General features: G+C 42.1%; 1 protein-coding gene across 1 annotated transcript in view; it reads left to right on the top strand.

The window, feature by feature from the left end:
* The window catches only part of PGS1 (Phosphatidylglycerophosphate synthase 1), a 156,358-nt gene that overhangs the window by 67,190 nt on the left and 71,636 nt on the right, over positions 1-17,532 (top strand). The window contains exon 4 of the mRNA XM_068393558.1: positions 5,664-5,807. Within this exon, the coding sequence (XP_068249659.1) occupies positions 5,664-5,807 (144 nt within the window). The remainder of the gene's footprint in view (positions 1-5,663; positions 5,808-17,532) is intronic.

The raw sequence follows: 17,532 nt of genomic DNA, 5'->3' as shown, positions 1-17,532 counted from the left end.
TCTTCATCGGCTCACCAGTTTTTGTCAGCGTTCACAAACATTTGACACTCATGAATGTTCATTAGACAACTGCTATTACTACTACTATTAGTGTGATGATGTGACATGGGTGTTAACGATCAGTCACCTCCTGTGCTCCCTGTCTAACCTTTTTTGGTCACTTATTTTGGTATATGATTACCTTACAAGTCAACATATTTAGATATGATGACAAAATCTACGTTAGTCAATCATGTGCTCTCTCCAATACGCTGCCAGACCTAGTTCTGCACAGTTTTTGCTGCAATAGAAGTCTTCTGATCACTTGCTCCTGCTGCCTCCCCCTGTTATTCGGAACAAGACTCTAGAAACATAATCCTTCGGGAGTGTTTTCTCCAACTTCTCTCCATAAGCTAGAGAACTCGTCGGATCGCTTAGACAGTTTCGGGTTTCGATTCCTTATGATCTCCTCTTTGCCCCATCACACCTGCATAGGACAACAGTCTTGTAAGACATAACTCCTCAGGGTTATTCTTTTTCATCCCCAAATTTTCTAGGGGATTGAATCAGCAAATGCATATGTTTATGAACTATAGAAAACAGATTTGAGGAATCCTCTCCTCTTTACAGCTTGTCATCATGTCACCGTTAGCTCAGGCTCCCTCGGGATGTGCAAAACAACTTTAATCCTCCATCTTTGGGTTCTCCTCTGGGAAGGCTAATTACAGCCTACCCAGAGCTTGACCTTGCTCTTGTTCGTCAGCTCGCTGACGACAATGCTCTCTTCTTCAACCTGTATTAGCTTAGCCAGTGGAGGGAATACGAAGTTCGAAGAGTCAGCCATTTGTCTTTAGGGATAATGACTTTCTTGTCTGCGAGTTAGGTTTACTTCTAAGGGACTATGATACCTCTTCTACGAGCGTTGGAACATTCATCGCTTCTTCAACCATGACTCGTCCAACCAACATGACTTGTTCAACTAGCAGAAGTCCTTCGGCCCCTGTAGCGAATCCTAATGCTGGATTGCACAGGACCTCTCGCCAAACTACCGCTGTAGTATTGAGGATCAACGTTCACGGGCCTCCAGCTCGTGAACAGGTGATCTTAATTGAACGAAGAGGTTTCTCTCTTGCAAGGGTTTATGCGAAGAAGCGTGGTTCGCGAACCCCACCAAGTGACCAAGATGGACTACAGGGGCAGAATATCTGCAGATTAGTCACAAAGACATGCACATCATTAAAGAATCATCCACCTGTGGAGGTGCGATGGCGGGGGTATCTATAATCCTTACGTGTCTGAATGTCTGTACGTACACCCGAACTTCGGGTTTATGTTGTTGATGCATGATCTTGTTCTTTTATCAAAGAGTCTCCGAGCTTCTACAGACAACTTTCGTGTAAAAGGGCGCCGGTAACCTGGACTCCAGTATTCAATCTCTTCTCCCAGAATAAGTTTATTCAACAAAACTCGTTTAGGATATAGATGACACGCACAGTTAGATGAGCAGTCAGAACCGAGGACTTCATGAATAAACTGGAATTGGGATGCTTAATGCCAGATTCCAGCCCCATCTTCCAGGAAAGTCTACGAATCATCCTATACTATTGATAATACCAGTCGAAGTACGGTTTTTCGAGTTGGTTGCATCTCCTCCGTGTCATGGGAGCAGTATTCGTCTATTAAGACACTTAGATGACTGGCTAATTCTAACAGACTTGGGGTCATCTCTTCTCTGACACTTATTCAGCCTTCTCAGGATTGATCGGGACCTGAGGATTGGAGTTAAATCTCAAGAAGTCATCTCTGCAGCCAACACAGAACTGCTATTCTTAGAATTGATTCTAAATGTCAGACTTGTAAAGTCTTTCCTTCTGAGAGCAGATTAGAAAGACTGAGGAAGGCAGTAATGCCATTTTTTCTTGTAGAATTACAGTACACTGGAACCTTGACATATGATTTCCCTAATATACGAATGTTTTGAGATACAACAGAAAATTTGCTAAAATATATGCTTTGATATGCAGCAAAATATTTGAGATACGATTTTTCGATGAGTGATAGTTGTATAGGCGACCGATAGATGGTGTTCGGTCTGTTTGTTTGTTGGTGCTGCATCGTTAACATATCGTTGTGTAGTTCGTTGTATTTGTGCCCATTTTTCGTGTTATTTTGTCTATTTTATTATTTACCATGGGTCCCAAAGCTAAAGACAAAGCAGGTGATAAGAAAAAACCCAAGAAAATTATCTTTCGTAACATTTAAAAAGGAGGCAGAAACAGACCTCTCTTGATCGTTACTTTATGAAGGTCGCACGCAGTGAAAGTCAAGAAGAAAGTGAGGCGAAAAGGCCCAGACCTGAAAGTGATGAAAGTCAGGAAAATGAGGTCAAAAAGGCCAGACGTGAAGGTGATGATGAGTAAGTGTTTACGTAATTAAAAAAAAAATAAATAAAAATTAGTGTAGCAATGTTATTTCATTTGGGTTTATTACGTAGTTATTAGTGTACATACGTAAATAAAAAGAGAACAAATTGTTCCCTGCCACCCCTCCCTACCTCCTCCTCCTGCTGGCCTCACATCATCTTTCGTTGTGGTAAGTAAAATTATTTTTTTATTGATTTTATTAATATCTATGATCATTTATCACATTGCTATGTTATTTTATCATTATGTGTGTTATTACTCGTTTATTTGTGTATAAATTGTGTATATTATATGTAATTTAGCTGTGTTTTGGTGTGGTTACATTGCGCTAGAACAGATTAATAAATATTACATTATTTTAAATGGGAAAAAATGCTTTGAGATACAACTGTTTTGATATACAACGATGGTAATGGAACAAATTGAATTCGTATGACAAAGTTCCATCGTACTACCATCTCATCAGTTATTCTGTGTGCTGAAGACATCTGTCCTCCTGGGAGTACTGGGTGACCAATGGTGGAGCATCAGATCACAAGCTCCTCAGGTGAGTTAGAACTTCCACCTTCCCTGCCGGAATCGATGTTCTTCAGTGGCACATCAAGATAGGGTGGGGGAGCCCACATATGGCATCACAAGGCCCCCGAACTGGGGTCCAATTCCTAACATCATTACCACATGAACCTCCTGGAAGGAGGGGAGTTTTTTGATCCTCCGGCAGTCTTTTGCTCCTGTAGTTCCAACAATTCCCTTCAGGACACTCCATGCTGTCGAAGAGCGGTGACACCACAAGAGTGCCTTATTCAAACAATCAGGGAAGTTCCTCTTCACAGCACTTATGCCAGCTAACTTGGGAAATGTTAAGTTGGTCGAAGACTACTTAGTGCCCTTCAAACCATGCCCATCCCAGACGAGGGAGATGTTCGTTTGGATGATCTGAGTATTGACTCAGATAGTGGGCCTAGATTGGTCTTTGAATCATCTAGTAGCCAAGAAAGTCCTGACTTTTTGGGTTTCCTCAACGAGGGATCTGTTTGCAACGTCGCTGAACAATAAGCTTTCGCTGTATGGTTCCCCGGTTCTGGATCCCCAGGGTCTTTGGCAAGATGCATTCCAACAACGGTAGGACAACATTGATGTCTACGCTTTTTGCCTGTTTTACCTGATGATGAGGGTGCTCTACGAGGTAAGATAGTCCGCCAATTTGGCAATGGCTCTCATAGCTCTGCTATGTCATCATGAGAAATGGTTCCTGGACCTTCTTCAACTGCTGACAGAAGTCCTGAGAAAACTCCCTCCACATCTCGATCTACTCAGACAAATACACATGAACATCTACCACAAAGCCGTAGAGTCCCTACATCTTCATGCCTGGGAGGTTATCCAGCATCTACTCATCCAGAGAGGATATTTGTAACACGTTGTGAAGATGATGTCCTGATACCTCCAGGAAACTTAAGCTGCTGTGTACCAGGCTGAGTGGACAATCCTCTGTGATGGGTGTCGTGGAAGGGGTATCACTTCTCTTGATGCCACTATTAAAGCAATACTGTATATCCTTGTATACATTTGGGAGGAAAACTCCTCTCGGTCTGGGTGGCAAAAGGGTATCGCTCAGCCTTTAGCCTCTCACCTTTAGATTGAAAGGAGTTAATATTTCCTCTTCGTTGGAGTTGTCTCTCTTCATGCCAAGTTTTAGGCTTACCTGCCCTCAGTCAGAAGTTAGACCTCCTCCATGGAACGTGGTTTGTGTCCTTCAGTCTCTGAAAGCATCCCCTTTCTAACCATTACACCAGGCATCAGACCTTCACCTGACTCTAAAGATAGTTTTTCTTTTCACTTTGTCCTTGGCCAAGAGGAAAAGTGAACTCCATGGCCTTTCTTACGACATCTCCCATTCACGGGGCTGGAGAAAGGCAACGCTCGGCTTCATTGGCAAGACTCAAATCCAGGAGTAGCGGTTCCTAGGTTCGGTCCCTTCCCGATTGAGAGGCTTTCTGATAGCCGATATACCAGATCAACCGCTTCTAGACCCGGTGTTGATGCTGAGGTGTTACCTCTAACGAAATTCAGTTCGCCTTTGAGTAGAAGGAGATTGTCAACGTGGGGAAGATTAAAGGAGAGTCACAGAGAGTTCGATCTTGTCATAGACTCACAAAATCATATGACTCCTCTTGAATCATGACTCTCCTCTGCAACCGCGGAAACCAAGAGCTCATGATGTAAGGGGCATGAAGACGCCCCTTCCCTTCAAGAAACTACTCTGTGATGTATGGACTTCAAGGTGGGGTGAGGAAGTGTCAGACGACCTTCACTGCCCATTTCCTGCAAGCGTAACCCATTGAACCTGTGGTGGCTACACAATGAGTGGTTTAATCTCCTCAAGCTGCTTGATGGACAAGTAGCAGACGGTGGAGGGCAGCGTTACCAAGTATTAAGTCCGGGATGAATGATAAGAGTGACTGGTTTCTTTATGTGATATTTCCCTTTCTTGGGGCACAACACCTACGGTATGCTGCAAGCTGGCCTCTGCTTTCAGGTAAAACCACTTCCCTTGTGTAACCTAGTACAATATATGCACATATATTTGATACATCCCTATACTCCCTTGGCGAGGTAGGATTGGGTCTATGGTTGGTTCAAAGAATCCTATGATTTCTAAGAATTCTTACCTTGACTAGTCACATTGCTAGTACAGTATCACACAATCATACAGATTGCTCAGGCCACCAAAGTGTGCTATTGCACAGAGATTTAGCGAGGTGTCAGGGTATTTCTTCTTATGTTCATTGCACGGGAGGAAAACCCCTGATCAAAAGCCTGCCAGTTGGTTAGGACTTTAACCCTCCTAAGGGGTGAATCTTCCCTGATAAAGAGCGAAAGAGTTTGTATTTAGTGTTGGAACAAATGACAAATTTAATGTAATTTGTATTTTTCCTAACTATACAAACCTTGAGGTCTTTATACAAATTTGCCCCACCATCACATATCCCCCTGCAAGTCCTGCCTGCAACCAGAAGTGATGAGACAACACGGGTGTGTGCGTGAGCTTGGTAGCCAGTACTACCCCCTATTCCCCCGCTAACTAGCGGTGGGGTAGTTATACCTCGCTAAAAGTCTTATGAGTAGTCTTCCATCTTTTCTGAAATTATAATTCCAAATAAAGAGCTCAAGGTTTGTATCTTTAGGAAAATACAAATTTCTGTACCATACTTTAAATTTGCCATGTTGGATATTTTTGTACTCTTACATTTTTCTTAGGTGTCAACATTACTTAATCGAGCAGGAGAATGTCAGAACCTGAAAATTCATTGGTTGCTAGACTTTACTCGAGGTTCCCGTGGCATCCATAATTCCCGCACTATGTTACAGCCTCTTATAAGGAGTCATCCTCACACTTGCTCTGTAAGTAATGATACAATATTTAAGAAATTCATTTAAATAAATGACTATTGGCAGTAGGTTGGCCAGAGTATCAGCCGCCGGTGAGATACTACCGCTAGAGTTATTGGGTTCTTTGAGTGGCCAGATAGTACTACATTGGATCCCTCTCTCTTGTCACGGTTCATCTTTCCTATGCCCACATACTGTATACATATTTAAATTATCTCAAATACCATGTAAAATAACGCAACATACACTAAAAAAAATATTTTCCTCAACCTGCAATGTTTGTAGTATATCTTAAGTAAAAAACACTGAATAGTCTGGCCTACTCTTTCCATATTCTCCTCTGTCCTCATACACCTGACAACACTGAGTTTACCCAACAATTCATTTTTGCTCAAGGGGTTAACTACTAAACTATAAGTGTTCAGAGGCCACTCTCCTTTTGGTAAGGGTAGAAGAGACTATTAACTATGGTAAGCTACTTTTCTAGAAGGACACTCCAAAATCAAACCATTGTTCTCTAGTCTTGGGTAGTGCCATGGCCTCTGCACCATAGTCTACCACTGTCTTGGGTTAGAGTTCTCTTGCTTTAGGGTACACTTGGGCACACAATTCTATCTTATTTTTCTTCCTCTGGGTTTTTTTTATTAATCTTTTATAGCTTATATATGAAAGATATACAGGTATTTTAATGTTGTTACAGTTCTTAAAATATTTTATTTCAATTGTTCATTATTTCTCTTATAGTTTATTTATTTCTTTATTTCCTTTCCTCTTTGAGCTATTTTTACCTGTTGGACCCTTAGGCCTTATAGCATCCTGCTTTTCGAACTATGGCTGTAGCTTAGCTAGTGAGGATAATGATAATGATAATGTATTTTCTAGGTTACATATATTGCTTCTTGCTATGTTTTGATAAAATGAAGTTATTGATTGCAGTTAAAGTTTGTCATAATGAATTTTGGTGTACAATCATGATTATGTCAAGATTGTAGCACAAGCTATGTTGATTTTTGTTTGTTCCGACACCAGAATTCAAACCTAACGCTCTTTATTAGGGAATATATTTTCAGTGAAGCTGAAACTAGAAATAAGATTTTTAGCGAGGTTTAACTACCCCACCGCTAGTTAGTGGGGGTGTTGGGGGTTAGTACCGTCTACCCTGCTCTCACACACACACACACATACTGTGTTCTACCGTCGCTTTTTACTTTAGCCTCGGTGAGAGTAGACGTTAGTCTCTCTCTGCCCAACTTTTTTAACTGGCCTTTGACTAATTTTCTTGTTTTTTTCCTGTACTTTATATAGTATATCTTTATATGCTTTTGTTTTTATATTATATATAAACATTGATGTATTGTTACAGGTATGAGTTGGTGTTTAGAAGGAACCTTTCTTACAATCTCTTCCCCCTTTGACAAAAGACAACTCATAGACTGGAAGCCTCCCCTGCTTTCCATTACGAAGCAGTCCTGTCCTCCTCCGAAGTGGAGTCATTCTCTGTGTAGATGCACCTTCACCCTTCTTGAAGATGTTGCTTGCTCATCGCGAATCCGACGGCGCGGAGGTTGATATCTTCTTCAGCGCTGATGATGACGCACTCCCTCGTCCTGGAGGGAGTGCAAAGTCTGAAGCATGTTCCTGCGCCTCTCGGGGGACTCCTTTCCCATCTACGGTTTAGGTTTTCTCCCAAGTAATTTTCTTCAGAACTGATGACGATGAATTCCCTCGTTCTGCGATGGCAGCTGGTGAAGGGAGTGCAAAGTCCGAAGCATGTTCCTGTTCAAGCCGCTGCTCCTGCCCCGTCACTGCCTTTATCACTTGCACCTGCAACAGTTCCTGATCATCATGCTGACAACGGCACTCTCCCTCATTCTGAGCTTGCTCAGCTGGTGCAGAAAGGGCAAAGTCCGAAGCTTTCCTGCCACTCATGGTGGACACCTTTCCCATATGTGTGCTTGGTCCTCCCCGGAGTAGTCTTCGCCACACGGGTTTAAGAGAGGGTTATGGACGAGTCCATGCTTTTCTCTAACCCCTCGGAGTGTGGCCCATCAGAGCATGAAGAAGATCCTACTCTTCCCATGCCTGACGCTTCCAGCGTCCATCAGCCTGTTCTCCTAGCTGTCTCGTCTCGCTTAGCTGACTCGTCCTGTCTCCTTGTCTAGCCCATTGTGCTGCAGCTCACGATTGCCCACGACCGCCTGTTCTCGCGATTGGCCGTCAGCCTGTGATCGCCCATCAGCTCATGATGTCTCGTTAGCCCGTGATCGCCTGTCATCTTATGATTGCCCAACGGCTAGCAATAACCCATTAACTCGCAATCACCTGTCAGTTCACTCCAGGTTTCTGGTTTTTCAGCTATGGCTTCCAGTGCCTGACGATTTCTCTACTCGTTATCGCACTCCTGTTCTTTTCTGCACTTCAGCACTAATGATGAGGCAGCACAGACCAGCTCGTGACCAGTCTCCATCTCGCAACCAAGTTTTAAACATGCCACTGCAGGCCAGCTCATGTCAACCCCTAGAATAGCGACCACTATCCAGTGTCAAAGCGCTGCCCAGCTCACAACTTTCTTTTCTAAGGCAAAGTTGCCCTCCACCTTTGACGAACAGCACTTCCCGCTTGCAGGTAGAATCACTGACAGCCGGCGGCAAGTCTCGTTGCCCTGACTCCTGGGGTGGTAATTTCCGACTTCATTTGACAGAGAACTTCTCTGGCAAGGATTGCAGAGCACTACCCACTGCAATCCTCACTGCAAGCAAGGGCACTGTTCTTCCCATCGAGATTCCTTCTTCTCTACTCGTCATACACAATAGAGCTCAAGTGCTATTTCTTCAACTATTGCTTTTTGAGTCTCCTAGTGAGTCTCCTTATCTAAACAACACACGCTAGACTTTATCCAGAGAAAGAGCTAGCAGTACCTCGTCAATGCTAGTTCTCACGTCCGCGATAGCACACAGGTGTGCGCTACTTCGATGCACTCGACGGCGGCAGCACCCAGAACTTCAGCCTACGGTTTCTACGGGTCACGCTTTTTTTTTTTATAGTGCTTACGACGACATGCAGTTGAGGGAGCTTAGCACACACACTTTTCTTGGAACCTAACTCAGCACTTGATTCTTAAACCCTGGATAGGTATCGTTATTTCATCACCTTGGATTGGTTTCGATGGGTCGACCTGGACCCGAGGTTCCCAAAAAATTCTTAAAAATATTTTCAAATCAATTCACAATCTTTTAATATCAAAAAAATTTCAAAGAATATTCTAATCTTCAAAAAAAGTCAATAATGGCTAAGTTTAAAATAAATATTTATTACAAATAAAAAAAATAAGTATACAAAAAAAAGGACTTTACAAAAATATTCACCTAAAATCTGAATATGGAAAGCTAGAACTATTCTAAGCACTTATTTTACAATAATTGAGCACCATTTGCTGAGATCCAAGGAGGTAAGAAACCACAAGGGAACGTTTCCTGAAATGAGAAAAAAAGTATATGTTTTTTGGCCAAAAAATCTATCTTCTTTTCAACATTTATTTTGGGTAGGTAAATGACATAGTTAGTGGCTGAAATTTTTACAGGATATTGTATTATTATTGTAAAACAAAAATATGTAAAAGAATCTGCACTTGGATATTATTTAATGTTTTATAAAGGGGCAATTTTTTTTTTTTTTCTTTTTGGCTGAGTTATATTATGAAATTTTTCAAGACAAATCCTTACATCCATTGCTGAGCATGGTGTTTATGCATGAAAATATCAAAAATTTTATAAAAAAGAAGAATACATAGAGCTATGCCAGCTTACCTGTTGGATATGCTCTCAAAACGGCCGCCAACCACACCACCTTGTAAGGCCAAATCTGCTACCTGAAATGGAGAAAGATATGTCAATATCAGCGAGTCATTTACTTATATAATTATTCGAGGATTTGCATAAAAATATTATGGTTGCTAGAATGAAGTTTATAAATTATTTTGCAATTAAAAGAATAAAATAATTATCATAATTAAGTTATCATAAAGGCACAAACTTACAAAAACAGGAAAAATTATATGCTATTTTATAAAAGCATATGGGGTAGAAGACATTCACAAACACTTTACAAAAATCCTTTTTTTTTTTACACGCCTAAACTCTTTGCACATTCGACAATTATATAAAAATTGGATATTTCACAACTTACATGATTTAGGTATTGATGGGTCGAGCTCAACCCGAGGGTATCACAGAAATAGCACAAGGAAAATAGCTGGGATGAAATGCGTTCTGGTCCGACTGCTGCGCACACTGAACTGAGGTCTCGCAGGTCGATATCACTCTTCACCAATACGGACGAAAAATTATGGCAAAAAAACGTGTTTTTTTTTTTTTTAACGTCGGGTCGTATACGATCCACCACACCTATCCAGGGTACCTCACTCGCCACTCGGAATTTATTGTTTTCACAAAAGTTCAGTGGAAATAAATTCTAGATGCAACGTCTCCAAATGAGCTTTGTCTCTCGACATGGCTCAAGAGGTCATGCAGATGCTTGAAGAGCCTGCACATGAGGATGCGCAAACTTCTTCATCAGCTCACTGGTTCATCAGTGTTAACGAACGTTCCTCGGGCCATTACTACCACTATTACAACTGCCACTACTACTGTTTTACTGACATGCCATGTGCGTTAGCGACCAGGTCCCTGTCTCTAACATTTTGGTCACTTGTTTTGGTATACTGTATGGTTACCATACAAGTCGGCATCTTCATTGGATTACAAGATCTGTTAGTCACGCATGCGCTCTCACCCATACATCGCCAGACCTCACCAGGCAGGTAGAATATAGTTCTACACTGCGATTGCTGCAATAGAAGTCTTCCAATCAGTTACTTCTGCCGCCTTTCCATGGGATTTAGAACGGGACTCGAGGGAAAATTAATCTTTTGGGTTTATTTTTCCAAACTTCTCTCCACGAGTTAGAGAGCTTGTCGGATTACTTCACGTTTTTGGGTTCCGATTCCTTGTGGTTTTCTCCTCGCTCCTTCATGCCTGCATACAGCTACAGTCTCGTAAAACATTGTCCCTCGGGGGATTTCCTTTTTCATCCCCCCTTTTTTTTTCAGGGAATTGAATCAGTTCATGCTTATGTTTATGGACTACAGTAATCCCTCGCCATTTTGCGGCTCAAGTTTCGCGGCTTCAGTGCATCGCGGATTTTCAAAAATATTCATAAAAAATTTGAAAAAATGGTGCGAAAGTTACGCGGGCACTAGCAGAAGGCAGGGAGAGTACAGTAGAACATCAGGTATCAACACGGAGATGGCGTGCAACTCAAAATCCACCTCCCTGATTCGCTGGCCATCTTGGCTCCAGAATCTCATAAGCTGATTGACTGAGCTGCCGAGACGCTTTACCCAGCATCTCTCCCTACCGTGCGCCCTGCGAAGGGAGACCGCATTTATTGTTCTCTCTCACTTCGCTTGTGTTGCTTAGTCTTGCCGCGTGAAACTTTTAGCTGTTTTCCTGTGCTTTTTTTTTAGTGTAAAATAGTGCTTGTGACACCCTTGAAAATGGCTCCTAAACGTCCTCTTCCCTCTACATCCTCTAGTGAACCCAAGCAGAAGACAAAATGATGGTGAACGAGAAATGAAATTATTTGACATGCTTAAGGCAGGCAGTAGCTATGCATCTGTTGCCCGCATTTACGGAGTGAATGAATCGACGGTTCCCTACATAAAAAAAGTTGAAATGAAAATACGTAAAACTGCCTCAATAACATTCTCCAAGGACACTAAGTGCGTTGTGACTCCTCGTAATAAGACGATTGTTCAAATGGAGAATGCGTTATCAATGTGGATATCGGACTGTCGGGAAAAGAAGGTTAGTCTCGATACCAACATGAGTAGAACCAAAGCCAAAACCCTGTATGATAGCCTCATTCCTGAAGGAAAATTGAAAGAAGACGACGAAGGTGATGATGATGACGAAGAAGATGATTGTGCCCCACGAGAAAAACGTGGTTTTGTTGCCAGCAACGGCTAGTTCAAGAAATCCAAGAGGAGGTTTGGCCTTCTCAGCGTTCCTTTGTATGGGGAGGCCGTCTCGGCAGACCAAGAGGCAGCTCTTCGTTACGTCGAGGACAAGTTCCCGAAATTAATTAAAGAAAGTGGCTATCTCCCGGAGCAGGTATTCAATATGGATGAGACTAGCCTCTTCTGGAAGAGGATGCCGTCCCGGACGTGCCTTTACAAGGATGAAGTAAAGAAGCCAGGGTTCAAGGCCCGCAAAGATCGCATCGCTCTCCTCCTGTGCGGGAATGCCGCAGGCTTCATGCTCAAGCCCAGCTTAATTTACAAGTCCTTGAATCCTTGGGCTTTGAAAAACAAAAACAAAGCCTTGCTGCCCGTCTACTGGATGAGTAATAAAAAGGCATGGATAACCAAAGCCCTCACACTCGACTGGTTTGTGAACTGCTTTATCCCGCAGGTGAAGCTGTACATCATGGAGAATGGGCTGCCCTTTAAGATCCTTCTCTTGATGGACTGTGCAGGAGGACATGCAACGGATCTCCATTATGACGGGGTCTAAGTGGAGTTCCTGCCCCCCAACACCACTTCCCTCATACAACCATTGAATCATTGGGTCATTCGGGCCTTCCAGGCCCTCTACACGAGCTCCACGATGCAGGGCCTCATCTCATTCATTGATGAAGGCGACGAGGACTTCAGCCTCAAGAGATATTGGCGGGAATATAACATTGCAACGTGCCTGGCCATCATTCAGAAAGCTCTTAATGAGATGAAAGAGCAAACACTTAATGCAAGTTTGAGAAAATTGTGGCCAGACGTTGTTCATGACTATGAGGGATTTACGTCAGACGAAGTTCATCACTCCGCCGTAGATAAGGCTGTGAGGCTGGCAGGGTTAGTAGCCAACGAAGGTTTCTCTGACATGACGACGGAAGACATCAACTCACTGATCGAGTGCCACTTGGAGCCCCTAACCGACAAGGACCTTGTTGAAATGACAAGATCAGCGAGTGAGGAAGAAGAAGAGGCAGCCGACGTCGGCGATGAAGCTGAAGAACGTGGCCTTACCCTGGACAACCTGCAAGAGCTCTGCAACATGGCACGGGCTATGCAACAAAGGGCGCAGGAAATCGATGATAATATGGTCAGAGCCATCGAATTTAGTAACCATATTGACAGTGTAATGACGTTGTACAAGAGCATCTTTGCTCAGATGAAAAAACGTCAACTTCCCATCACGATGTTCCTAGTGCGTTGAAAACCTTCTGCAGAAGCATCAGATACTCCACCTGCTGACTCTCCGGCTTGCCACCGAGTCACAACGCTGCCTCCTGCAGTTTCTCCAACTCTATCGGAAGCTGTCGTTCATGATCCACCGCCTCTATCAACTGATGATGAGGCATCACCTGAGGAGCAGTAAAGCTCTCATTAACCTGTGCAGTAAATCATCTTCCTCTTCACTTCCATCATACTGCACAGGTGTTTCATCATCATTTATCAAGATCATCGTCATTGTTAGAGTTACGTATCTTGTTATAAGAATAAAAGTTATAAAAACATTTTTGGGCTCAGCCATGTCGTCCTGATGGAAGGTTCCTTTAGGCAGCTTTGTAAGGGATATTTGGCTACAGTGATACTCCCAGAAAATTGACCTCAGGTCTCCAGAATTCTAACTCCTGGCGCGAGTATCCTTAATATAACTCTTAAGGATATCGCATAATATCAGGGGACGTATTTCTTGATACGACACATAGCAATCTTCACCCCAAATAGAGTTTTCGCTTTGAGGGGGAAGAGTGGCAAAATTGAAGGGGAGCTGTCATCAAGGTTACCCGGTGGATCCCCTCCCGGTACCACCCCAGCGAACCATTCCTTTTGTAGTAGCGAATTAAGCACGGTGTTTCTCCCAACTGCTCTCGGTGTTGTTTCTATTACAAGGATTATTACAATGCAATCTCCAGCATCTTCATCCTCTGGAAAGTTGAGTATTTAATCTTTCCTGTGTATAATTTTTGGCTCCCTTCTCACAGTTAAATTAGCATAATTTAGATGTTTTTAGTGGAGCAGAGCTATCACCGGAGGCGGCCATTTTGGACCGCTGTCGTACGACATAAATGCTTTATTTAATTAGTAGTACGACGTCCCCGGTATTTAGCTATGATGAATTTTAGCTATTTAGGCAAATTATACTAGTGAAGATAAGATTTACACATGTAATATTTCCTCTTCTGTTAAAACATTTCGATAATATACGTTAGGGCCTCGGTGATATAGCGTAGCCGAGATCTCGACTTGAGTTAGGCTAGCCTAACGCTTTTTAGTGTACTTCAGTAACGTTATCCCCGTTTATCCTCTCGTATCGTTTTATTAATTCAATCGGAGATAGAACATCTCCTAGAATTGCTATCATAATTCGATACTCGTCTCTTTTAGAGAAATAAGGATAAACCCTTCCTTCCCTCTGAGTGCCGCCAGCCCAGGCAGCAACCCTATCTTCTGTCTTGCCATAGAGTAGTGTACTCCGGCTTGACTGAGATAGTGTTTCTGTCCACCCTCTTTGTCAGTGAGTATCCCGGCTTTGAAATATGACAGTAACTTAGAGTATTCAGTCTTGTTGTCGGCAACTCTACTGATGGGGGATTAGTCATTCCCCTGCCAGTTACACAGTTGCCGGCATAGAAAACCCGGCTTCCCTAGTCCACAACCGAAAGTGGTAGTACAGTTGCCACCACCTTTCTCCCTTGTGAACTAGGACGTGTCTTATATCCGGCAATGTTTTAGGCTAAGGAATCATTATTCTTCTGCCGCCCAAGACGGCACCGGCATAGGAAACTATGTTTCCTTGATTTGCAGCTGAAAGCAGGAGACATGCCTGCCGGCTTCTTTCTATGCGAAATATAAGACCCTTTCCCTTCCCCTTCTGTCCTTTAGTGACGGCCCAGCCGTCACAACCCCTGTGGCCGGTATTCTACAATCTCCCCGCTTGCTGGGTTGATTACGATGCCGGCCGGGCTCCTGCAAAGGCGGTTAGATTGCCGCTTCGACCTTTCCCCCAACGGAAGCAAGGCTCTGGGAAAGGTTGTGCCGGCCATGACGGCTGCCAGTGGGAGACCCATTACAACTTTGAGTATTCTTCAGTCCTCTCTTGGACTGCCATCCACAAACCCTGTAACCGGCAGTGCAGCCGGCTACAGATATTGTGGCTGGATGGAAGCTAGAATCAATACATTCTCTCCCCTTCCATTTGAATCCTCATTCTGGAAAGAAGGCAGTAGAGACAGTAGTCCCTACAATCCTAGTTATTGTACTAAACTATAATAATACGGTAGTCCTTCTGTCCATTCTTTCTCTCTCTCTGTCGGCTAGTGCCATCAGGTACTAGCCTAGCCCGGTAGTATACCGGCAGAACTACAGTATAAGACTATACAGTAGCCAGTATTCCTGCAGTATAGAAAATACAGCAGTTAGAAAACTACAGTATATAACATACAGTAGTATGATATTCCAACATACTGTATTCTGTGTATCCTGTCACAGTCAGTTGTTGAGACTGCTAAGCAAATGTTGAAGTGAAGTATTCCTTCAACATTCTGATGTATTCTAGGTCATCAGAACACAAAAATCTTTACCCTACAGCATTGATATTTCACTTGTGGGGTAGTTAGTGCTAGTATACACTGACTCCAGCTCTATGTACTAGAGCTATTCCACCCTATATTTCCCTAATAAGGAAATTTTAAATATTATTATTGAGGGAGGTCACAGCAATTGCCTGGACAGGAAACACAGATATGTGTGTCTCTTATTTCCTTTCTAACTTACTATTCTAAGCTATAATTATAATAGTAAGAATTACTATTAATGCATGTGAATATATTTATCTATCTATATATATATATATATATATATATATATATTATTATTATTATTATTACTAGCTAAGCTACAATCCTAGTTGGAAAAGCAAGATGCTATAAGCCCAAGGGCTCCAATAGGGAAAAATAGCCCAGTGAGGAAAGGAAATAAGGAAATAAATAAATGATGAGAATAGATTAACAATATATCATTCTAAAAACAGTAACAGCGTCAAAACAGATATGTCCTATATAAACTATTAACAACGTCAAAAACAGATATGTCATATATAAACTATAAAAAGACTCATGTCAGCCTGGTCAACATAAAAACATTTGCTCCAACTTTGAACTTTTGAAGTTCTACTGATTCAACTACCCGATTAGGAAGATCATTCCACAACTTGTTAACTGCTGGAATAAAACTTCTAGAATACTGTGTAGTATTGAGCCTCATGATGCAGAAGGCCTGGCTATTAGAATTAACTGCCTGCCTAGTATTACGAAGAAGATAGAATTGTCCAGGGAGATCTGAATGTAAAGGATGGTCAGAGTTATGAAAAATTTTATGCAACATGCTTAATGAAGTAATTGAACGACAGTGCCAAAGATTAATATCTAGATCAGGAATAAGAAATTTAATAGACTGTAAGTTTCTGTCCAACAAATTAAGATGAGAATCAGCAGCTGAACACCAGACAGGAGAACAATACTCAAAACAAGGTAGAATAAAAGAATTGATCACTGAAAATCTTGTAAGACTTTGTCAATAAGCCAATTTTTTGTGCAATTGAAGAAGACACAGACCTAATGTGTTTCTCAAAAGTAAATTTGCTGTCGAGAATCACACCTGAAATTTTAAAAGAGTCATACAAATTTAAAGAATCATTATCAATACTGAGATCCAGATGTTGAGGAGCCACCGTCCTTGACCTATTTGCAATCATACTTTGAGTTTTGTGAGGGTTCAACTTCATACCCCATAATTTGCACCATGCACTAATTTTAGCTAGATCTTTATTAAGGGATTCACCAACCCCAGATCTACATTCAGGGGATGGAATGGATGCATAGAGAGTAGTATCATCTGCATATGCAACAAGCTTGTTTTCTAGGCCAAACCACATGTCGTGTATATAGTATGAAAAGTAATGGGCCAAGAACACTACCCTGTGGAACATCGGATATCACATTCCTATATTCACTATGGTGCCCATCAACAACAACTCTTTGAGATGTATTACTTAAAATATCAATAATAATGCTAAGAAACGACCCACCCTCTCCCAACTGTTTGAGTTTGAAAAAAAGGTCCTCATGATTAACACGGTCAAAGGCAGCACTAAAATCAAGGCCAATCATACGAACTTCCTGACCACAATCAAGGGATTTCTGTACAGCATTGGAGATTGTAAGAAGGGCATCACATGCTCCAAGGCCTTTACGGAAACAAAATTGCAAACTAGGGAGTAGATGATTACCTTCAGTAAACATATTAAGACGTTTTGCCAGAAGACGTTCAAAAACTTTAGATAATATGGGAGTTATGGAAATTGTGCAGTAATCGGTGGGACTTGAGCTACCACAAACACATTTACATAGAGGAGTAACATTACCAATTCTCCAACAAGTGCTAAAAGCTCCTCTTCTTGCTAACTTGCGCAAAATAACAGATGACTTTGGAGCTAAGAAATCTGCTATATTTATAAAAAAAAAAAGTAAAAATACCATTTGGGCCTACACCTCCATAAGCATCAAGGTTCATCAACAGAGCTTTAATCTCACGAGATCGAAAAGCTAAGCTAGTTATTTTAGCCTCAGGAAAACAGGAATGAGGAAGTTAAAGTTTTTCATTACTCTGTTTACTGTC

This window comes from Palaemon carinicauda, chromosome 19 (assembly GCF_036898095.1).
Source record: "Palaemon carinicauda isolate YSFRI2023 chromosome 19, ASM3689809v2, whole genome shotgun sequence".
Lineage (NCBI taxonomy): Eukaryota > Metazoa > Arthropoda > Malacostraca > Decapoda > Palaemonidae > Palaemon > Palaemon carinicauda.
This window is presented reverse-complemented; position numbering and strand designations above follow the sequence as displayed.